The sequence below is a fragment of the Carcharodon carcharias genome, chromosome 8 (assembly GCF_017639515.1).
Source record: "Carcharodon carcharias isolate sCarCar2 chromosome 8, sCarCar2.pri, whole genome shotgun sequence".
Taxonomy (NCBI): Eukaryota; Metazoa; Chordata; class Chondrichthyes; order Lamniformes; family Lamnidae; genus Carcharodon; species Carcharodon carcharias.
The window spans coordinates 36,566,263-36,591,090 of record NC_054474.1 but is presented as its reverse complement, the minus strand read 5'-3'; the positions used below and the strand labels follow the sequence as shown (position 1 = coordinate 36,591,090).

Sequence of the window (24,828 nt, the reverse complement as noted above, 5' to 3'; positions counted from 1 at the left end):
TCCCAGGGCCGCAGGTTTATAGATGGATCAAGTGGTGACAGGTACTTCCTTCTGCAGACCCAGCTGGTGAAACCTGTAAGAACCGGTCAGTGAGACAGAAGAAGGGTTTGATGATAGCCGTGGCACGGGGGACATAACTATTGGTCTTCTGAGGATGCAGCTTGCTTCAGGAGGGGCAGAGAGGACATTGCTCGGGGAGGGGGTGAAGGCTGAGACAGGGAGGGGAGGGCTGAGACAGGGAGGGGAGGGCTGAGACAGGGAGGGGAGGGTGGGGTGGAGGGAGGGCTGAGACAGGAAGGGGGTGATGGAGGGTAATGCATATGCGGAGGGCAAATAAGGCTAGGAATGACAACATAACCGGTGGGAAACCGAGAAGTTTAGGAGAATAGAGGGAAAGTAGAGCGTCTGGCAGACAGGCAGGAGAAATTATGTGGGATTCTTTCCTTTCTTAGCTAATGCACATAATATAAGAGCAGGGAGGTTATACTAGAGCTGTATAAACCACTAGAAGGATCACAGCCACAGCAATGTGCATAGGCTGGGCAAGGCGTTGCAGGAAGGATGTGGTCGAACTAGAGAGCATGCAGGGAGCTCACTGGAAGGGCCACGACCCGCAGAGCAGCGGGCCAAGAGCTGGAAAGTGGGATTAATCTAGAGCTGGCAAGTTTTTGGATGGAGTGGACACCATAGGCTGGATTGCCTCATTGCACACTGTGAATTTGCAATATGTCTGTTTTTAACAAGTGATAATTTCACAAATGTGTTTGAAAAGCTGCAGTACACAGTGTGAAGTAAGAAATTCTACTGTGCAATAAACCCTTATCCGTCTTGATAGAGTGAGCCTTGGAAGCAAGAGTTAAGAGGAACAAGGCAATTACAGAGTGTTGCAGGGGTTGGAGGATGTCACAGGGACGGGAGTGTTGTAGGGCCTGGGGAGATGTTTCAGAGAGACAGAGGGTTCGAGGGCTTGTTGCAGAGACAGGGAGGTCTGTGGAGTCTGGGGCCGGTAACTAGGTTTGTAGGGGCTATCAGAGATAGGGAGGGTTGAAGAAACTGGAGAAGACGACAGGGATAAGGGAGGGTTGCAGGTACTGGAGGGCTCATCATGGAGTGGGTCAGTGTGTACTCTCCAGGGCTTCAGAAAGCATCTCAGTGTTTGTAAGCGGTCCCTGGGTAGTGTTGGGCATATTTATGGGTAGGGGGTCACGCTTCGACTCACCCCATCCCACTACACCTCACGTCCGTCCCGCTCCTTCTCCTCACCCTTGTTCCCCTCCTCCTCACCCTCTCTCCCCTCCTCCCCATACCCATCTCATCGCTACATCCCTCACCTCGACCCAAACCCCTCTCCTCACCCTATGCCCCTCCCCTTCAACCCTACCCTCTCCTCCTCACCCCATCTCACTCCTCTTCACCCCACTCCCCTCCCTCCTCCTCATACCCCTTCCCCTCCTCCTCACCCCAACCCCCTCTCCTTCCTCATCCCCATGCCCTCTTCATTTTCTTCTTCCTTACCCCATCCCCATCCTCTTCAACCCTACTCCCTCCCCTCCTCCTCACCCTATCCCCCTCTTCTTCCAATCATTCCCCTCCACCTCTTCCTCGCCTCCATCCACACCCTCCTCCTCACCCCATCACCTCCTCCTTCTCAGACCCACCTGCACCCCCCTGCTCCGTCTCCTTCATCCCCATCCTCCTGCACCTCCTTACCCCCAGTCTCCTCCTCCACACTCCCATTCCTCTCCTCCTCCTCACTCAACCCCTCCTTCTCCTCACCCCCCACCTTCCCTTCCTCCTCCTCACCCCCAACGCCCTCCTCCTCCTAACACACATCCCCCGTCAAGAGACACAGTGTAAATGGAAAGACCAAAAATTGTTATTCATTGGAGAAAATACATCATAAGATAATCACAGCGCAGTCTGGGGAGGTCGCCACCTCAGACATCTTCCAATCACATTAGTGCTTCCTCTAAAAATTGAAACTCTTGTGCTACCTATCACTGTGCGCACTGGGACAATTCTGTTCCTGATGCAGATTGATTGCTAAACGTTAGCAAGGATCATGTATTTTTATTTTTGTTTTGGATTTCCAGCATCCGCAGTGTTGGCTTTTATCTTAGTGTTTAATTGACTGCCACTTCTCTTCAAGAAATGCCTACCTTGAAGAAGTTTTACTCTTCTCTCCGACAGGATTTCAGTCTCTCTCTTTTGCCTTGTTCACCTTCATTGCTTTCCATTTCTCTCCTGGTGTTTGACAAGGTGTTTGCTAAAACCCACTTTCACAGCCATATTTCCTTCCTCAGTGACTGTCTCCATCTCCGAATTACCCCACATGGATTTCAACTGAGGTTCCATCCCTCATGTTTTGAACCCACCCAGGATTACAGGTATCCCCAGGACATAAAACACTCCTCGCACTGCTGTTCTTGTCGCATCCTGAGATCCACACTCAGTGCCATGTGCCACCATATGAACACACTCGAACTCTCCCTCCCGCAGCACCAACGCACCCTACTTCTAAGCTGCCTGTGCCCCCAGTTTCATTTTATTCTTTGGCTCATCCGATGCCTCACCAAGAAACTTTGTCTCTTTCTTTCAGGTGCAAAGGAACGCAAGCTCCAACAACTCATCGACACCAATGCCCATCCAGGACTCTCCACCCCTGCCCATCCCTCTGTCCCCATCCCGTCTTCAAATCCCAGCCCCATCCGTGTATTCACCTTCCCCTCTCTGATGCTGAACGTTCAGTGCTCAGCAAAGGACTCAGTTTCATACCCTTACGCCCTCATCTCAATGAATTTCGGGCTCGACACGATGCTGAACTCTTCTTCCGCTGCCTTCGTCTCCGTGCTCACTTTTTTGGGCAGGAGTCCTCTCCCCGTTCAATGGATCCTTTTACCTGCCTCCAATATTGTCCCTCCACCTGGACCGTTCCCTCTGGACTTTTACCTGCTCTTGATCTTTTCATTGAGAATTGTCGGCATGACATCAGTTGTCTCAATTTCTCTGCTCCTCTTAACCACTCTAACATGTCTCTCACTGAACTTGCTGCACTCCGTTCTCTCAGGTCCAACCCTGACATTGTCATCAAACCTGCTGACAAGGGTGGTGCTGTTGTTGTCTGGCGCACTGACCTCTACCTCGCAGAGGCTGAGCGTCAACTCGCAGACACTTCCTCCTACCTCCCTCTGGACCATGATCCCACCACTGAACATCAATCCATTGTTTCCAGGACAATTACTGACCTCATCTCCTCTGGAGAGCTTCCTTCCACAGCTTCTAACCTCATAGTCTCCCAACCTTGGACAGCCCGCTTCTACCTCCCTCCCAAAATCCACAAACAGGACTGTCCCAGCAGACCAATCATGTCAGCCAATTCCTGCCCCAGGGAACTCATTTCTTGCTATCTTGACTCCATTCTCTCTCCCCTTGTCCAGTCCCTTCCCACCTACATCCATGATTCCACGGGGACCCTACATCATATCAACAATTTCCAGTTCCCTGGCCCCAACCGCCTCCTCTTCACCATGGATGTCCAATCCCTCTACACCTCCATCCCCCACCGGGATGGTCTGATGGCTCTCCGCTTCTTCCTCGAACAGAGGCCTGAACAATCCCCATCCACCACTACTCTCCTTTGTCTGACTGAAATTGTTCTCTCACTGAACAATTTCTCCTTAAACTCCTCTCACTTCCTTCAAATAAAAGATGTGGCTATGGGTACCTGCATGGGCCCCAGTAATGCCTGTCTCTTTATGGGGTATGTGGAACATTCCTTGTTCCAGTCCTACTCTGGCCCCCTCCCACAACTCTTTCTCCGGTACATCGATGATTGCTTCGGTGCTGCTTCATGCTCTCGTCTGGATTTGGAAAAATTTATTAATTTTGCTTCCAATTTCCGCCCCTCCATCATTTGCACATGGTCCATCTCTGACACTTCCCTTCCCTTCCTTGACCTCTCTGTTTCAATTTCTGGTGATAGACTGTCCACCAATATCCATTACAAGCCTACCGACTCCCACAGCTACCTCGACTACAGCTCCTCACACCCTGCTTCCTGTAAGGATTCCATCCCATTCTCTCAGTTTCTTCGCCTCCGTCGCATCTGTTCTGATGATGCCACTTTCAAAAAGTTCTTCTGACATGTCTTCCTTCTTCCTTAACCGAAGTTTTCCACCCACAGTGGTTGACAGGGCCCTCAACCGTGTCTGGCCTATCTCCTGTGCATCCGCCCTCACACCTTCCTCTCCCTCCCAGAACCATGATAGGGTCCCCCTTATCCTCACTTATCACCCCACTAGGCTCCGCATTCAAAGGATCATCCTCCACCATTTCCGCCAACTCCAGTATGATGCCACCACCAAACACATCTTCCCTTCACCCCCCCCGGTGGCATTCTGCAGGGATCGTTCCGTCCGGGACACCCTGGTCCACTCTTCTATCACCCCCTGCACCTCAACCCCCTCCCACGGCACCTTCCCATGCAACCGCAGAAGGTGCAACACCTGCCCCTTTACTTCCCCTCTCCTCACCGTCCAAGGGCCCAAACACTCCTTTCAATTGAAGCAGCATTTCACTTGCACTTCCCTCTATTTAGTCTACTGCATTCGCTGCTCCCAATGCGGTTTCCTCTACATTGGAGAGACCAAACGCAGACTGGGTGACCGCTTTGCGAAACACCTTCGTTCTGTCCGCAAGCATGACCCAGACCTCCCTGTCGCTTGCCACTTCAACATTCCACCCTGCTCTCATGCCCACATGTCCATCCTTGGCCTGCTGCAATGTTCCAGTGAAGCTCAACGCAAACTGGAGGATCAGCACCTCATCTTCTAACTAGGCACTTTACAGCCTTCTGGACTGAATATTGAGTTCAACAATTTTAGATCATGAACTCTCTCCTCCATCCCCACCCCCTTTCCAATCCACTTTTTTCCAATAATTTATATAGATTTTTCTTTTCCCACCTATTTCCATTATTTTTAAATGTATTTCCATCCATTGTTTTATCTCTACCTTTTAGCCTATTTCGATCCCTTCCCCCCACACCACACCCCCACTAGGGCTATCTGTACCTTGCTCGTGTTGCTTTCTACCCTTAATTAGCGTATTCCTTAGATAATATCATCACCTTCAATACCTCTTTGTCCTTTTGTCTATGACATCTTTTGGCAATCTCCACCTATCACTGGCCCTCTATCCAGCTCCACCTGTCCCCCCACCCCTTTAACTAGCTTATATTTCACCTCTTTTCTATTTTTCCTTAGTTCTGTTGAAGAATCATACGGATTCGAAACGTTAACTATGTTCCTCTCCGCAGATGCTGTCAGACCTGCTGAGTTTTTCCAGGTATTTTTATTTTTGTCATGTTCTTCTCCTCTTAAAACAACGCCGATGCCCAGGTGTGATTATTTGAGAGGTGCCATCTTTGGTCCTGGCCCCTGCCTGCTCTGCTGCTCTCAATGACGTAACGGAGTAACATAAATCAAAACAGCACACGCACTGCATTGTCAGGAAACACAGCCTCAATATGTGGAGCAAGGGTACGGACAAAGAGTAGGGGAGTGGGAATAACCGGACTATTCTTTGAAAGAGCTGGCAGAAAGTCATTCGGCCGAATGCTCTCCTTCTGTGCAGCGCTGTAATATGAAATACTCACCAAACCACAAAGTTTATGCCAGTGATGATTCGGATGTTACGGGTTTTAATCAGGTGAATAATTGAATAAGATTGTTGAGGCTTAGCCTTCACATCTTCGAGCCTGAAAGGAACAGACAGGATTCAGCATTATTGCTGATTGTGAGAAAATATCAATATTATTAGCTATTACTAATAGTTCATAATGGGGATGGATGATCCAGAAAACTTATATGAAAGTAGTGCAGTGTCAATGATCACATTTGTAACGTCTTTGTTTCCCCTTCCCTAGCTGTCACCTATTGTGCTGATCTCGCACCACCCACAGATAAGAAAAGGGAGGCTCAGCATAAACAGGATAAAACTCCCCAATGCAGTGTCGTGTCTCTGCCTCAATCCTCAAAGAGGAATATTATTCACATCATTTCACTCTTAGTCCACTTGCAAATGCACTTTGGGCGAGCCAGCAGAAATTGTACACAAAGGACAGGATTTCACGGGTGGCGAGGTTTCCCTCCCTGCCACTGGAAAAGTTGCCATGAAATCTGCCCCACTCTGGCAGGCCGGCTGCCAGTTATTTAATGCTCTAAGGTATGTTAATTGGCCAGCAGGGAGCTTTATGCCCCTAACTGTAGAGGAAATCCCACCACTTAGAGCTGCCGTCAGTTCTCTGGTCCCAATACCACCCCTGGGAATGGTGGGCACTCCTAGAACAGCATCCAGCCCCTAAGGAAGAACCAGGAGCTGGATAACAGGTAAGTTGGGGGTAGGGTGTTCTTGGCCAGGCCAGGTGAAGAGGCTATGAATGTGGCAGGGGGATCAAGGGCAGATTGGGCGGGAGTGCACAGGCCACGGGGAGGTGGCATCCAGAGCGGGTTGGTGGGGTGTGGAGGGGGGGTGGGGGGTGGCGACCAATTAGAAAAGGAGGCCCATGAAGAAGGCACCTCCCCTTGCCCATTAATTGGCCATATAAGGGCCTCAATTGGCATGAGGACGGGTGGGCCATCCGAGGATTCACCTGCAACCCGTTAAATCATGGCCAGGAGAGGGGTGGGCCTCTTGCCTGCAAACCCGCCTCTAGGAGGCTGTAAAATCTGCTCATAAAGGGAGCCAACTGTTTTCCAATGTGATTGGGGCAGCAGTCTGGTAATTGCATTGAACTGAGGCCTGGGAGTTAAAATCAAGTTCATGACATCATAGAAGCATTCTGCTTGTTCAATCCCCTGATTTTGCCTGAGTTAAACTTGGGGCTGCAGCGATAGTGTCTGTTGCTTCTTCCCTAATTTCTCTCAGACAGGTAGGGATAAAAGCAATGGCAGTCCATATCTGCATGCAGCAAGACCAGGACAACATTCAGGCTTGGGCTGATAAGTGGCAAATTTGTGGCTATCCCTTGACTTGAGAAAGATGTCTACTTGGGATTATGAGTGTTTGCTCCTGGGTCTTCACGTCACTGAACAGACCCACAGACCTTTGGCAATAGGGCAGGATATTCCCCGACATAGTGGGATCCGGAGTGTAGGGTTTGCTTTTTTAGCTTTCCTTCTCTGCCTCCTCTTTGCAACATCATCAAGATATTTTGAATGAAAGCCTGATTTTATCAGTCATTATGTTCAATGCTGCTGGGGTTCAAAGAAAACTTCAGAGCATCGTTGAAGCCTTTTCTTTGTTCTCCCCTGGAATACTGGTCACCTGAGAGTTGTGTAAACAGGGCCCCTGGCAGGGAAGATTCTTTCTGGCTATCTGGACATAGTGTACAGTGCATCGAAGTTGATTTTGCAGGAGTTTTGCCTGAATGTTTGTGGAACTGGCTTCAAGAAAAAAAAAATGTTGTTTGCTTGACAGTCCTCTCATTGAATCTGGAAGATGTGGTGGCATCATTGCTGATGGAAATTTTCTACTGCTCTTATGAGTCCCTGATACAAAATCTAGGTCTCACTGCAGTACAGGAATGTGATGACAATTGATCTGCCCATTAGGGCTTTATCTTGCAAAGTTTTTTGTTGTCAAACACTTGCTGCTGTAGTTTATAGAATGCTGAGTTGGTCCAGCTGACCTGGTGCCGGATCTCTTCATCAATGGTGGACTTTTGAGAAAGATGGCTGCCACCTCTTGCCATAGTGGCAAGTAACACTTGTATCGCTCAAGTACCAGGCAAGGAACATCTCCAACAAGAGAGAATCTAATCACCACATCATCAACATCCTGGAGGCTACCCTTGGACAACTGGACAAGCAGTATACATATAGTGGCTACAAGAGGAGGTCAGGGGCTGGGAATTCTGCAATGAGAAACTCACTTTCTGACTATCCAAAGCTTGTCCACCATCTGCAAGGCACAAGCCAGGAGTTTGAAGGAATGCTCTCCACTTTCCTGGATGAATGCAGCTCCAACGACACTTGAGAAGCTTGACACAATCCAAAACAAAACAATCCACTTGATCAGCCCCTCCATTTGCCACCTTGAACATTCAGTCTCTCCACTACTGATGCATCTGGCTGCAGAATGCACCATATACACAATGCACTACCGCAATTTATCAAGTCTCCTTTGACAGCACATTACAAACCCCAAATCTTTACCACCAAGAAAGAAAAAGGTAGCAGAAACATGGGAACACAACCGCTTGCAAGTTCCACTCCAAGCCATACACCTTTCTTCACTATCGCTAAGTCAAAATCCTGGAACTCCCTCCCTAAAAGCATTGTGTGTTTACCTACACCAAATGGACCACAGTGGTTCAAGAAAGTGGCTCATCACCACATGCTGAAAGCCAATTAGAGATGGCCAATAAATGCTGACTTTGCCAGTGATGCTCGCATCCCAAGAATGAATAAAAATAATACATGTGCAGCATTAATCGAATCAAGCTTTCCTCATCTAGTGATTTTCAGTGTACAATCATCTCCTGCAGAAGTGACACTTGAAGATTAATGAAGTGCACTAGACTCAAAAACTGGACATTTCTGTGTTTTACAAACAATACAACTTGTTTTCATAATATACTTTTCGTATATTACTAATCTGAAGAAAATTGGGGAAAAAGCCACAAGAAAATTGCAAGAAGTAGGAGGAAAGCATAGTGTAAACAAAGAATCTAGACATCATCTGGGAGCACTTCAATACAATGCATGTCTTTATGAACTGATGGAACAGCGCAAATGTGGCCTCATCAGTAAATCCTTATAAATTAAGAAAAGATTTCCCATTGGTTCAATGATTTTATCCAGTGAGAAATTAAGGCATAAAAGTTTGCTCCCATGGACTGTGATGAGACGGTGGCAGTTGGGTCAAGACATTCAGCCCCATGAGAAAAGGATTGTAAAATGGCTCAATGAGTCAATGCAGAATGTACTATGGAAATGAACCAAACAAATCATGTTTGATCTCTCGTTTGTGCAGCCGATGGCACTAAAGTTATCCTAAGACCCCATGGAAGAAAAAACAAATCAGTCCGAGCTTTCACGACGTAAGCTTTTTGAGGGTTTTTAACTTCCAAATGTGTGAGTCTGCACTCACTCAACATTAGCTTGTTCTTTTGAGACTTTAATCATTCAAGCAAAAGAAAACAATCTAGTGATGTAACTGAGGAAATGTTTATTAAGCAAGAGAAGTAATCCTTAAGCAGTGCAGTGACTTTACTGGCTCAATATGGTTCTTGCTTCCCCATTCAACCTAGGGCACAAGGTGCCTCATGGTCTTCTCTCTCGGTCAGTTCTGTTGTCTTCTGCTCCCAGTTGGTAAGCAGTCTCTTGCCTTCAGTTTTCAAATTCAGCATGCTTGGAAGCTCAAAACTGGTGCTTTTTAATTCTTTCCAAACCACAACCTATGTGCGTTATCAGTCATGTTCCTGAATTCTGATTGGCTCAGGGAGCATATGATCAGTCCCTGATTGCTTTAGGTGTTGCATGATCAGTTTCTGATTAGGTTCTCGAGGGTGATAGTCATCTATTGATGCTATTTCCTGTTGTCTTTACTGGTTCTCTAATGTGCCAGTTACTTGCGGGACCGTACCCTCATTATAGGTTTTCTGTTATTTCATCAAATTTTATGGCTGTCACTGAGATTGTGGGGTGCCCCTTTGTCTGCTTATTTGAGATATGAGAGCATGTGGTGTCAAGCTCTAATGATTAACATTTTGACTCATCTTTGCAAATGTTTAATTGATGTTTAGATATCCAGTAGAGTTGTCATTAAGGCAGGCACCAATCAGTATGTCAATATATATCAAATACTGCTTGCTGGTGTGGAATTCTAAAGTGACTGCTGGTACTTGGCACAAGTTAATTAAAAATAGTAAAACAGTACAAATGTTGCATAGCCTTATAGAAATTACAAAGTTACAACTTCAATAAGATCTACGTTAAAATATATAAAATCAGTGCTTAAAGATGATGGTGTGTTAAAGTTAAGGTAGCAAGATACACTTGTAACATCACATTCAATTAGTACATGTTTCCCAGTAACAAGAATCAAGAGAACTATATAGTTCCAAAAAACTGATTACAGAACTTAACTAAGCTTACAGATGGTTACATATTGTAAAGCAAAGTGATTGTTGCTCCTTTAAAGCATTACAAGTTAAAAACTACACTAATTTAGGACATAAGAATGAATGTTTCACAGTTGCTTTCTTTAAACAATGGGCCTTTCTAACTTCCCTCTGAGTCATAGGTATGAGTATCATTGATATTTTTAAATTGCCAGTAAGTATCATGGTTCCAGGCTCGGACTGCTCAACCTTGACGATTTTGCAGCATTTGCTCTGTAATTAGGCCATTAAAACACATTACATGGCTTGGAGCCAAGTTTTCTGTGTAAACATTTTGTTATGTTACAGTTCCATTGGGGTCAGTCACTTTGTCAAGTGGGGATGTGACTGCAAACAGAGCTAGTCATGTGATGTATTAGTGTCCTACACTGACTACAGTTAAACAGAATATCATATTGGATTAATTGATTAATGCACTTTGCTTACTTGATCATTACACATAACTAAGCTGCAAACTAATTGTAAATAATGATTAAACCTAAACCTTTCTACAATGCTTAATTGCTACATGATAAATTTGTTTTTGGGTGAAGTCGGATTTGGGTTTTGAGATCCTTAATGACTAAATAATGTGATGGCGCTCACTATCTAGGCTCATATATAAAAAATAATAGCCATTTGGACAAAGGAGGTGACTGACCCCCATGGAACTGTAACATAGCAAAATGTTAACACCTTCAGAAAGAAGGATGATGAGAAAATTGACAATTAGGGAGTAGGCCAATATTAAAGGGTTGAACAACCGCACAGGAAACAAATGCAGTATTGCTGTCAATACCTCAAGATCATTGAAGGACACCGCTGGTGGAGTGACACCATTTTTCTTTACAACGTGTCGGAGTATTGCTGCAGTCTCCTGTACCCTTCCCTTTATCAGCAGCCAGCATGAAGATTCAGGAATAAACCTGGGATTAAAAGTACTTTATGTTAAATAAATTTGCACCCTGATATGGCCTTTAGTGTATTGAGATCTAAAGGGAAAGAAGAAACTGGGGTAGATTTTTTTATCATTATTGCCCCATTTTATTAAGCATCACCTGGAAACAAAATCCAGGGTCAGGATTGCCTGTCTCTGACACAACACAGTGGATTTTCATTCTTTTAATCTGAATTTTTTCTTGTTACCAGCCTGCAAGCTTCCCTCTGCACTCTGACCCAGATCCTGGAATACTTCACAGAATCACAGAATTGTTACAGTGCAGAAGGAAGCCATTCGGCTCATCATATTTGCACCAGCTCTCTGAATGAACATTTCACCTAGTGCCATTCTCCTGCCTTTTCCCCAGCAGCTTGCACATTGTTTCTTTTCAAACGATCTTCTAATTCCCTCTTGATTGCCTTGATTGAACCTTCCTCAGGCAGTGCATTCCAAACCTGAACCAGTCGCTGTGTGAAAAAGTTTTTTCTCATACTGCTTTTGCTTATTTTACCACTTACCTTAAATCTGTGCCCTCTGGTACTCGATCCTTCCATCAATGAGAAAGGTTTCTCCTATCTACTCTGTCCAGACCCCCCATGATTTTGAGTACTTTTTCAAATCTCCTCTCAGCCTTCTTTTCTTCAAGGAAAAGAGTCCCAACTTCTCCAATCCATTGCCATAAGTGGAGTTTCTCATCCCTGGAACCATTCCTGTGAATCTTTTCTGCACTCTGTCCAATGCCTTCACATCCTTCCTAAAATGCAATGCTGTACACAGTACTCCAGCTAATGTCTAACTAATGTTTGAAGGACCGGCTGTACCTGCAAGAGTTGAGGAAACAGATTTGCATGTGCCCACCGAAGAACCTGTTGTTCGAACAACATCAAAAAAGCAGGTCACTGGCAAAATACCTGAAGCTGTAGAGCTGAGACATTCTGCACATGTAAGGAAATCCCCAGAAAGACTGAATTTGTAAATTACTTATCTATATAAATAATGATATATTGAGAAAATCATAATTGTAATTGTAAAGGTGTACAGCGTAGAACTTCAAAAGGACATAGACATGTTAGTGAAATGGGCAGATAGGTGGCAAATGAAGTTCAATGCAGAGAAATGTGAGGTGGTACATTTCGGTAGGAAGAACATGGGGAGACAATATAAAATAAAGGGTACAACTCTAAAGGGGGTGGCAGGAGAAGAGGACCTGGGCATAAGCTATGAAAGGTGGCAGGACAGGTTGAGAAAGCAGTTAATAAAGCATTTGTATCGTAGGCTTTATTAATAGTGGCATAGAGTTTGAGAGCAAGAAGGTTAAAGCAAAATAAAAGCAAAATACTGTGGATGCTGGAAATCTGAAACTAAAATAGAAAATGCTGGAAAAATGCAGCAGGTCTGGCAGCATCTGTGGAGAGAGAAACAGAATTAATGTTTCAAGTCCGTATGCCTCTTCTTCAGTAGACAGTTCTTATGTAGAATATATTTTATTTATTTACAAAGTAACTCAGCAGCTACACTTATGTACTTGCAACAAAAACCCTGTGTCTACATTACAGACTCTTACTCTAGACTATAAACTACTGACTACTAACTACAGCCTACTAAGGTAGCCCATGCTACTCGGTCATTGGATAATAAGATCATGTGACCTTCTGTTATAACATTCTTCTTAAAGGTATATTACATATCAGATTACCACCATTCCTCTCACTTTACTCAATTACAATTACAATTTTCCTCACAATATCAAATTATTTACATAGATAAGTAATTTACAAATTTGGTCTTTCTGAGGATTTCCTTATGCGTGTAGAATGTCTCAGCTCTACAGCTTCAGGTATTTTTGTCAGTGATCTGCTTTTCTGGTGTTGTTCGAACAACAAGTTCTTCGGTGGGCACCTGCAAATCTCTTTCCTCAACTCTTGCAGGTACAGCCGATCCTTCAAACAGGAGATGTTGATGCAGTCGTGAACACTGGAGGGATCGTTCTCTGATATTTTGTTTCTCTCCTCCTTATATGATTTATATGTCTCTGTATGACTTGGTCTTCTACTTTCACATGGTAAGAAAGAGGTCCAGTGACTTCACTTATTTCACTTGATAACCGCTTAGGTCCTTCACAAAAGTTTTTCACATATACTGTCTCTCCTATGGTAAACTTTCTGTCATGACTATGCCAATCATGCACAATATTCTGACTTCCCTGACTCCTTTCCACCTTCTCCCTTAAATTTGGCATTACTAAGCTCAATCTCGTCCTGAGACGGCATTTCATCAACAATTCCGCAGGTGTGACACCTGTTGTCGTGTGAGGGGGTGGTCCTATAATGGAACAGAAAACGTGCTCACTTGGTCGCTATGGAGTCTCCAGTTAGTTTCTTCATAACATTTTCGAATGTTTGAACTGCTAACTTAGCCAGTCCATTCAAAGAAGGGTGGTATGGTGAAGCTTTTAACATGATAATACCATTGAGGCTGATAAACCGTTGAAACTCAGCACTTGCAAATGCCGTGCCGTTTTCTGATATGACCACTTATGGTAGTCCGTTGATGGCAAAACTTTGTTGTGGCTTGTCAATTACAACAGAAGATGTTGGTGACTTTACCTCATATATGTCCATCTATTTTGAATGAGCATCAACAATAAGGAGAAACACTGTTCCCGTAAATGGCCCTACATAGTCAATATGCAATTGCACTCATGGTCTTCCTGGCCACTCCCAAGGGTATAACTGAGCTGTTGAAGCTAACTTTCGCACTTGCTGATTCTGCATACAAATTTTCACTAAGCTCTCTATTTCTCCATCCATTCCAGGCCACCATAGATAGCGGCGTGCTATGGTCTTAATTCGGGAAATACCTGGATGTGCACTATGTAATTCAGTTAACAAAAGTTTTCATCCTTTTGGAGGAACAATCATTCTAGCTCCCCACAATAAGATACCATCCTGGCTGGTTACCTCCTATCTTCTGTTTCATTTAGTCAGATTCCTGTTCTTGTGACCAAACATGAAGAACTTGTTCTCGTACTTTGGATAAGATTGGGTCTCAACTTGTCCAATCTCTGATCTGTCTAGCACATACTGGTGGTGAATCTAAGACGTTCAATAATAAAATGAATTCTTGAGGAACTGGAATATCCTCATCATTTTCTTTCAAAGGCAAATGACTAAGTGCATCAGCGTTTGCAATCTGATTTCCAGGCCTGTGGATGAAAGTAAACTCATACGTTGCTAGAATCAACAGTATTTTTTGTGTTTCTGTGTCTTCTTTCAATGATTCTTCTTCTTTCTGACACTGATTTTATTTTCAGGCTTCTTTTCGACTTCCATATTAGCCAGACTGCTCTCAGATGTAAGCTTGTCTTGAGCGAACTCAGTGGTTGAGTCTCGTAGAATTTCATCATTTGTCTGTTTCTTGGAAAATTCTACAGGTTTTGTTTCCAAAGACTCTTTGGCTCCATGCAGCTGCTCCTTCAGTTCTTCCATCTCTTTTTTGATTTGGTGTACTGCCTCCTGGAAAATTAAGCCGTGTCGTGTCTTCTCTGCCAACTCATCCTTCATTTTACTTAGAGGAGTGCAGAACTCTTTCCACTTCTCTTCATTCTTTTCCAGAGGTGCATACTTCAACAGGAGGGAAACTGGTAGTGCCTGAAGTCTTTTGGCAGATTTTCACTTTCTTATTGGAGGTTGTTCACCTCGGCCTGGACTCTGTGCCTCAGGATGGTCTCTCCTAGTTCTTCTTGCTGTCCTACCATGCCTTTGCTTGAAACATCCTGCATTTCTTTAGGTTGTTGAGTCTTTATATGCTCCTTTTCCAAAACAAGCAGGTTTTCAGCTTCCTTTTCAAATCTCTGTGACAAATCAAGGTTGATTTCCCTCAGCCAGTTTCATCCTAATAGGCTTGGTCCTCTGCCTCTCAATACCAACACTGGTAGCTTTGCTGATTGGCTTCCATACTGTTCAGTAACCCTGCTTATGCCTTTGATTTTGATGTCTTCTCCTGTGTAAGTTTTCAATTTGGCGTCTGTTTCTTCCAAATTTAATTTACATTCCCCATGATTAAGGTATTTAAAGGTACGCTCACCTATCACCATAGAGGAAGCTCCTGTATCCACCTCCATTCTGAAAGGCCTATTATTGACCCTCACAGTTACGTAGATTGGTTTTGTTCTTCCTACCTTTAAATTATGCAATGAATAAATATCAGAAGCTATTACTTCAGGCTCTTCTATGTTAGGAATCTCATGGGGTTTTTTCTTTTGATTGAAAGTCTGCCTGATTCTATCCTTGCAATATCTCATGAGGTATCCGTTTCGATGACAGGAAAAACATTGATTTTTTCAAACTTCTATTCATTACAAGGTTGTCTGCTTCCATCTCTGTTACCATTATTCCATGTTTTTGCTGCAAAGTCATTTCTTTTCATTTGTCTGAAAGCTATGGCTGCTTCCCACTTCTCATCAGAGCTGTGCATTTTCAAACCCATTTTGTTTGGGGTTCCCCACCCAATGTGGAGGATGACACCATTTTGCACTCCCTGCATGGCTTTCGAGTCCCTCACTGAGCTCTCCATGGCCAGTGGTATTTCCTGTGCCTTCTGAAAAGCCAAATTTGTTTCAGACAGTAATCTCTTCTGAATTGAATCTTCATTTATACCACACACCAGACGACCTCTAAGCATATCATTTATAATGTACCAAACTCGCAATATTCTGTTAACTGTTTTAGACTTGCCACATAACAAGCAACTGTCTCCCCTAGGGCTCTATTTCTTGAGTTAAATTTGAACCATTGCATTGTTACCGAGGGCTTGGGCTGGTAATGATTCTTCATAAGGTCCACTAAATCATCAAAACTTTTTGAATTTGGGGCAATGGGTGCCATTAAATTTTGGATCAACCCATAAGTCTCACGCCCACACGTGTATAAGAGAATCGCGCGCCTCTTCTCCCTCCTGCAATGTCATTAGCTTGGAAAAAGAATGTGAGGAATTCAGCATATTGAGATAAATCGTCCACCATTGTGTTGAAAGGATCAACTCTTCCAAACTGCGGCATGCTTCAAGGGGACTGCTTTGACGATTAGGATGGAAATTCTACTCACAATTAGCATGTGGAGTATGGCCCGATTTCAGTTCACTTGATTTCCTTCCTCGCTTTTCTTTCATGTTTTTTTCATCCTTCCTTGCTTTCTCTTGCTTTTTTCAACTTGTCGCCAGTTTGTTGGAACCTTGGTCACTAGTTTAATTGGACTAACGGATCCGGGTTGCATGCTTGTTTTGGGATGACTGAGTTGATACCATGGATATATCAGATTAGTAGACAGTTCTTATGTAGAACACATTCTATTTATTTACAAAGGAACCCAGCAGCTACACTTGTGTATTTACAACTAAAAACCTGTCACTGTATTACAGACTCTTACTCTAGATTACTGACTACAGACTACTAAGGTAGCCTACGCTACTCGGTCATTGGATAATAAGATCATGTGATCTTCTATTATAACGTTCTTCTTAAAGGTGTATTACCATAGTGGTCCTCAACTTCTTCATCTTGGGTCCATTTTAGAGCCCTGCTGCTGATCCTTCTGGAATATCTCAGTTGGCTGCCCTCTGCTGCATTCTTGCTGATATAGGTGCCTTCATTGCAAGGGTGGCTGACTTCATCAGCTTCCCAAGGATTGGATGTGGCCTCATAAACAAGGAGGACGATGGCTTTTACATCAGTAGCCAGCTTCCCTGAGGTCCAGGTGTCATAGACCAGGGCATCAGCTGCACCAATCTTGTCATGAAGGCAGCTGCAGAAAGACAGACTCATTTGTAGGAAGGGATGGCATTCTATTAATGTCCAGGTGGTCTGTGACCATAGGAAGAACTTCCTGCACGTCTGTGGATGCTTCCCAGGAAACTGCCACTATTATTTTATACTCCACAAGTCAAAGCTGCCTCAGCTCTTCTACTCCACCCCTCATGTATACAGATAGATTCTGGGTGACAAGGGCTATCCTCTGAAGCAATGGCTTCTAACCCCACTAAGAGATCCTCAAACTGAGGCCCAGTGCAAATATAATATGAGCCAACTGCACATCTGGACACTCACTAAGCAGGACATAGATAAGATTTCAATGCCTTGACCACTCTAGTGGAGCCCTACAATATTCACCTGCCAGGGTCTCCCAAGTGGTTGATGTATGCTGCACAACATGGCTTAGTAGAGGGCTGTGGTGCTTGAGGGGGAAGAGAGAAGGGGAGGCTCCAGAGAAGGAGGGGCAGGAAGAAGAAGAGGAGGAGGCTGATAGAGAAGGAAGTCCAGGAGATTCAGAGGCAGAGGAGGCAGAACCACATGGAGGATCATAGAGACGGGCCTGGAAACGTGGGGAGGAATCCATGCAGGACCCCATTGTTACAAGGGGCCAACTAATCCAGCAGCAGTTCAGGCGAGGGCAGCCTGAGTAGCTGATGATAGAGAACGAGGAACTGAAAGAAATTAACATTACTAAAAAAGTAGTACTGGAGATATTGATGGGACTGGTATTTGTTAAATTCCCTGGACCTGATGATCTACATCTCAGAGTGTTGAAAGAGGTGGCTGTCGAGAGAGTGAATGCATTGGTGATGATCTTCCAAAATTCTATATTCTAGAATGATTCTTGCAGGTTGGGAGGCAGCAAATGCAAACTCACTATTTAAGGAAGGAGAGAGAGAGAAAATAGGGAGCTACAGACCTGTTAGCCTGACATCAGCAGTAGGGAAAATGCTAGAGTCCATAATAAAGGATGTCATAACTGGACATTTAATAAATAATGGTCAAATTGGGCAGAGTCTTATGAAAGAGTCCCTTATGAAAGGAAAATCCTGTTTGACAAACCTGTTGGATTTTTTTGAGGATGTAACTCGTCAAATAGATAAGGGAGACCAGTGGATTTGGTGTATTTGGATTTTCAGAAGGCTTTTAAAAGGCCCCATACATAAGGTTAGTAAACAAAATTAGATAGCATGGGATTGGGGGTAATAAATTGTCATCAATTGAGAATTGATTAACAAACAGAAAAGAGAGAATAGGAGTTAGCAGGTGTTATTCTCAGATTGGTGGGCTGTGATGAGTGGGGTTACTACAAACATCAGTGCTTGGGCTCCAGCTACTTACAAATTATATCAATGATTTGCATGTGGGGAACAAATATAATATTTTCAAGTTTCCTGATGACACAAAACTAGGTGGAAATGTGAATTATGAGGAGGATGCAAAGAAGCTTCAAGGAGATTTAGACAGGCTAAGTGAGTAGTCAAGTGGCAGATGGAATATAATGTGGAAAAATGTGAAGTTATCCATTTTGGTAGGAAAAACAGAAATGCAGAGTATTTCTTAAATGGTGAGAGGCTGGGAAGTGCTGATGTCCAAAGGGACCTGGGGGTCCTTCTTCATCAGTAACAGAAAGCTAAGACGCAGATGAAGCAAGCAATTAGGAAGGCAAATGGTATGTTAGCCATTATTGTAAGAGGATTTGAGTACAGGAGTAAAGAAGTCCTGCTGTAATGATATAGAGCCTTGGTGAGACCAAACCTGGGGCAGGGCCTGCTCGCCGATACGTAAAGTGACGCGCGATGATGTTGGGCAGAGCTCCCAACATCACCGCACCCCATTTAAATTTTCAGGTAGGCGGGCGCGTAGCAAAATCAGCTGCGCACCCGCCAACCTGACAATGGCCAATTGAGGCCATTGACAGATCAATTAAAGTAATCAGTGGACCTGCCCGTCCAACCCTAAGGTTGGCGGGCAGGCCAGGAGCCCCGGTGGGAAATAGAAAATACATGAAACCTCATCCACAGGCGGGATGAGGTTTCATGTAGGGATTTAAACATTTTAATAAAGTTTTTTTGGAAACTATGAACACGTCCCAGCTCATGTGACATTGTCACATGAGGGGACATGTAAGGGAATTTTCTTTTTCTATTTTTAATATTTTTGAAAGTAGAGGCCATCTCCCTGAGGCAGCGCTTAGCCTCAGGGAGATAAGTGCGCTCTTTCATGCGCATGCACGAAAGAGCGCACTCTTGATTTTAGGCATTCCACCCTGCCCTCACAGGGAGTGCATAATGCCTTAATTGGCCCACCATATAAAATGGCACCCCTCCCCTCCGATCGGGGGCCCCAATCAGAAGTGCGCCCGCATATGCTCGCCATCAACTTCCCGCCCGATGGGGGGAAAATTCTTCCCCTGAAATATTGTGGATAATTTTGGTCTCCTTATCTGCTGGGACTTGTGAGTCCCAGTTGCCGCTTGTTGTGGGATGGCTGAGTTGGTACTGTAGATAGAGTTGATCAGCTACAGAGGTAGCCCGCACTATTCCACTATTGGTTACAGAAGGTCATGTGATCTTCCTTTATAACATCCTTTTTAAAGATATACTACACATTACATTAAACCATAATTACCACATCCCTCCCCATTTACTCGGAAATACATTTTACACTTATAATTACAATTTTCTCAAAATAATAAATTATTTATACAGATAAGTAATTTACAAATTCAGTCTTTCCGGGAGTTTCCTTTGCCGTGTAGAACGTCTCAGCTCCACAACTTCAGATGCTTTGTTAGGAACCTCATTTTCTGGAGTTGTCTGAATAACAGGTTCTTCGGCAGGTACCTGCAACTCTGTTTCCTCAACGCTTGCAGGTACATCTGACACATCAGATACATCTGTACTAGGTTGAGTTCTCTCAACAGGAAACGACCTGATCGTAAACACTGGTGGAATTATTTCTTGGTCATTTGTTTCTCTCTTCCTTTGATGATCCACATGTCTCCATGCGACTTGGCCTTCCACCTTCATGTGGTAAGGTAGAGGTCTGGTCACGCACTTATTTCATCTGGTAACCAATTTGGTCCTTCTCCAAAGTTCTTCACATATACCGTCTCTCCCATGGTAAATTTCCTCTCACGACTGGCATAGTGTATCGTTTTCTGACTTCCCTGACTCCTTTCCACCTTCCCCCCTAAATTCGACATTATTAGGCTCAATCTTGTCCTGAGACAGTGTTTCATCAATAATTCTGCAGGTGTGACACCTGTTGTTGTGTGAGGGGTGGTCCTATAATGAAAAAGAAGGTGTGCTAGTTTGGTTGCCAAGGAATTGCCAGTTAATGTTTTCATGCCTGACTTGAACATTTCAGCCAGTCCATTTGAGGAAGGGTGGTACAGTGAAGTTTTTACATGAGTGATACCGTTGAGGCTGATAAACCATTGAAACTCAGCACTTGTAAATGTGGTGCCGTTGCCAGAAAGAACCACTTTTGGTAGTCCATTAATTACAAAACCTTGATGCAGCTTCTCAATTGTAGCAGAAGACGTTGGTGACTTCACCTCATATATGTCCATCTATTTTGAGTGGGCATCAACAATGAGCCGAAATATTGTTCCCATGAAAGGTCCCACAAAGTCAATGTGTAACTGTAACCATGGTCTTCCTGGCCACTCCCAAGGGTGTAACGGAGCTGTTGGAGGTAACTTTTGCAATTGCTGACATTGCTCACAATTCTTTACTAAACTCTATTTCTCCATCCATCCCATGCCACTGTAGATAGCTGTGTACTATGGTTTTCATTCGGGAAATTCCTGGATGTGCGTTGTGCAGTTCGATTATCAATGGCTCTCTTCCCTTTGGAGATACTATCACACGTGCTCCGCACAATAAGATACCATCCTGGCTGGTTATTTCATGTCTGCTGTTGAAGTACAGTGTTATTCCATCAGATACAGGTTCTTGTGACAAACCAGGAAGCACTTGTACTTGTACTTGAGATATAACTGGGTCCTTACTTGTCCAGTATCTGATCTTTCTAGCACATACTGATGATGAATCTAAGAAATTTAACAAAAACACAAGTTCTTGTGGAACTGGGACATCTTCATCATCTTCTTGTAAAGGCAAGTGACTAAGTAACGGCATTTGCAATTTGATTTCCAGGCCTATGTACAAAAGTGTATTTGTATGCTGCCAGGATCATTGTATTCTTGCCGGCTATGTGTGGTATAGCCTTGTCTTTGCTGAACAATCCTAGCAATGGCTTATGGTCTGAAACAAGAGTAAAATGTTGACATAGTAGTGAAATTTCTTGACACCAAAGATGATTGACAAGCCTTTTTCTATCTGTGAGTATTCCTTTTCTGCTGTGGTAGGCGTTCTTAACACATATCCAATAGGCCGTTCCGTGCCGTCACCCATCTGATGGGAGAGCACTGCTCCCGCTCTGTAGGGGGATGCGTCACGTGTCAACACCAATTCTTTCCTCTGATCATAATGTACTAATAGGTTGGATGAGTGCGACAATTGTTTCACCGTAATGAAGTCTTCTTTTTGGGGTGCCTTCTAAGACCAACGTTGGTTCTTCTTGAGCAGATAATTCAGGGGTGCCAGTTGTGTAGGCAAATTGGGTAAAAACCGCCCATAATAATTGATAATTCCCAAGAATGATTTGAGCTCTGAGGCGTTCTTTGGCACCGGCGTCTCTCTTATGGCTCTCACCTTTTCCTCAACTGGCTGGAGGCCCTGTGAATTTACCCGCTGACCAAAATAGATTAACTCCCTCGCTTGGAAAGTGCACTTTTCTTTTTTTAAACGTACTCCAGCTTGCAAAAAATGTTTTAAGACTTCCACTAAGTTTGCCAAATGCTCATTTTCAGTGAGTCCAGTCACCAAAACATCATCTAAATAAACTACAAAGTGGGGCAGTACCTGCAGTAAACTTTCCCTTTTTTTTGGAAGATGGCGCCAGTTGAGGAGATACCACAATGCAATTGAGTATATTGTCACAACCCCTTGTGGGTATTAATTGTGACAAATTCCCGGGTGGCCTTCCCTAACTTTAATTGTTGATAAGCATGACTCACATCAAGCTTCGTGTTGGTGGTTCCACCTGCCAGCTTGGCATAGAGGTTTTCGATTTTTGGTGTGGGGTGTTTGTCCAGCTTAACCAATTTATTAGTTTGTAGTCTCCACAAATCTGGATGCTTTGGTCGGTTTAATTACGGGGACTATTGGCACTGCCCTTTCTGAGAACTGCATAGGTTGTATAACTCCCAATTTCTCTAATCTATCCAGTTTGGTGTTGACCTTTTCCTGCCTTTATGAATCATGGAGTTGCCTCTGGATCCACATTAATTTTTGCTTGCAGCCGCTGGATCTTCTCAAGTTCATCCTCAAAGACTGAGGTGTATTTTTGTCGTAGCTCTGGTATCCCACATGCTCTCAGCTGGAAAATTTCAGCCCATTCTAACTTAAGCTCCTTTGGCCAGTTTCATCCCAGAAGGTTTGCCCCCTCAACTGCTACCATCATCAATGGAGTTTTACCGATTGACTTCCATAATGGACAGTAACTCTGCTTATGCCTTTGCCTTGGATGTCTCTGCCAGTGTATGTTTTTAGTTTGGCATCAGTTTCCTCTAAATTTAATTTATGTTCGCCATAATTCAGGTATTTGAAGGTGTGTTCACCAATTACTGTAGCGGAAGTTCCTGTGTTCACTTCCATTCTAATAGGTCTGCCATTTATCTTTACTGTTACATTTATTGGTTCTGTCTTTCCAACCTTCAAATAAAATAACAAATACACATCTGAATTTGTTGCTTCAGGCTCTTCTACCCTGTAGGTCTCACGTTTTTTTTTTCTTTTGTTTGAAAGTCTGCCTTATTCTTTCCTTGTACTGTCTCATTATGTGTCCACTTCTATGACAATAAAAACATTTAATTTTTTTAAACTGCCAATTGTTATAAGAATGCTTATTTTCACCTCTGCTGCAATTATTGCTCATTTTCGCTGCCAAGTCATTTCATTTTATTTTTCTGCCAGCAGTTACTGTTTCCCACTTCTCGGCAGAGTCTTGCATTTTCGTGCCTTTTTTGGCTGGGGCTTCCTGCCCAGTGTGGAGGATGGTGCCATTTTGCGCTCCCTATACGGCTTTTGAATTCCATACTGCACTTCCCTTGGCCGGTGCTATCTCTGGCACCTTCTTAAAATCCAAATTTGTTTCGGACAGTAACCTCTTATGAATCGTGTCCTCATTCACACCGCACACTAAACAATCTCTGAGCATATTGTTTAAAGAGGTACCAAGCTCCCAATGTTCTGTTAACTGTTTCAAACTTGCCACAAAACAAGCAACTGTCCCCCTGGGCTCTATTCCTTGAATTAAACTTGAAATGTTGCATCATTACTGAGGGCTTTGGCTGGTAATGACCATTTACTAGGTCCACCAATTCATCAAAATTTATTGAATCTGGGGCACTGTGTGCCATCAAACTTTGAATTAAGCCGTATAGTTTATTCCAACATGTAGGTAAGAGGTTCGCCTGCTTCTTCTCTTCCTCCCTGATGGCGTTTGCTTGGAAATAGAATGTGGGGCATTCAATACAATGAGACCAATCATCCGTGGCTGGATCGAAAGAATCAATTCTTCTGAATTGCAGCATTCTGTGAGGGGATTACTTCGATGATTTGGAAGTTCTAATTATGATTACTGTGCGAGGTAAAGCCCGATTTTGTTTCTCTCGGCTTCTTCCGTTTAGTGATTTTGCTCTCGATGCTAGTTTGTTGTATCTTCCTTCTATCCTCACTTTTTCCTTGTTGCCAGTTTATTTCATCCACGTCGCAAGTTTGTTGGGTTTTTGCTTTATCCTCGTTTTATCCTTGGTATATCCTCGTCACCACTTTGTTGAGACTTGTGAATCTCAGTTGCACGCTTGTGTGGGATGGCCGAGTTGGTACTACAGATGTAGTTGATCAGAGGACACTTCTTAGGTGGAACACATTCTATTTATTTGCAACGTACTCAGCAGCTACTCGTGTGCTCTCCCATCAAACCCTATCTTCATACTTCAGACGCTAACTACAGACTGCTGGCTAAAGAGGTAGCCCATGCTATTCCTTTATTGGTTACAGGAGAACATGTGATCTTCCTTTATAACATTCTTCTTAAAGGTATACTACACATTATATAAAACCACAATTACCATATTACCTTTTCCACAGAGGGAGTGCAATGAAGGTTCATCAGACTGATCCCTGGGATGTTGGGATTGTCTTATGAGGACAGTTTGAGGAGACTAGGTCTGTATTCTCTAGAGTTTTGTCATGAAGAGATTTTAATGTCTGGAATGATTTCTGTAAATAATATATGATATAGCTCATGGTGTAGGTAACATATTGGCATGGATAGAAGATTGGCTAGCTAACAGGAAACCAAGAGCAGGCATAAATGGATCATTTTCTGGTTGGCAAGATGTAATGAGTGTTGTGTCACAGGGAGTGTTGTGCCTGGGCCTCAACTTTTTACATTTTATACAAATGATTTGGATGAAGGGACCAAAGGTATGTTTGCTAAATTTGCTGATGACACAAAGTTAGGTAGAAAAGTAAGTTGTGAAGAGGATATAAGGAGGCTACAAAGGGGTATAGATAGGTTAAGTGAGTAGGCAAAGATCTAGCAAATGGAGTGTAATGGTGGAAAATGTGAAATTGTCCATTTCGGCAGGAAGAATATAAAATAAGCATCTTATTGAAATGGTGAGAAATTGCAGAGTTCTAAGATGCAGAGGGGTATTGGTGTCCTAGTGCATGAATCACAAAAAGTTAGTATGCAGGTAATTAAGAAAGCTAATAGAATGTTATTGTTTATTGCGAGGGGAATTGACTATAATAGTAGGGTGGTTATGCTTTG

At 43.7% G+C, this 24,828-nt stretch overlaps 1 protein-coding gene across 1 annotated transcript in view; it reads right to left on the bottom strand.

The window, feature by feature from the left end:
• Positions 1 to 9,304: 9,304 nt before the first annotated feature.
• The window catches only part of LOC121281424 (solute carrier family 22 member 4-like), a 77,541-nt gene continuing 62,017 nt past the window's right edge, over positions 9,305 to 24,828 (bottom strand). Inside the window, exons 4-5 of the mRNA XM_041194369.1 lie at positions 10,965 to 11,091; positions 9,305 to 9,460 (exon numbers count right to left, since the gene is read on the bottom strand). Coding sequence (XP_041050303.1) covers positions 9,305 to 9,460; positions 10,965 to 11,091 — 283 coding nt within the window. The remainder of the gene's footprint in view (positions 9,461 to 10,964; positions 11,092 to 24,828) is intronic.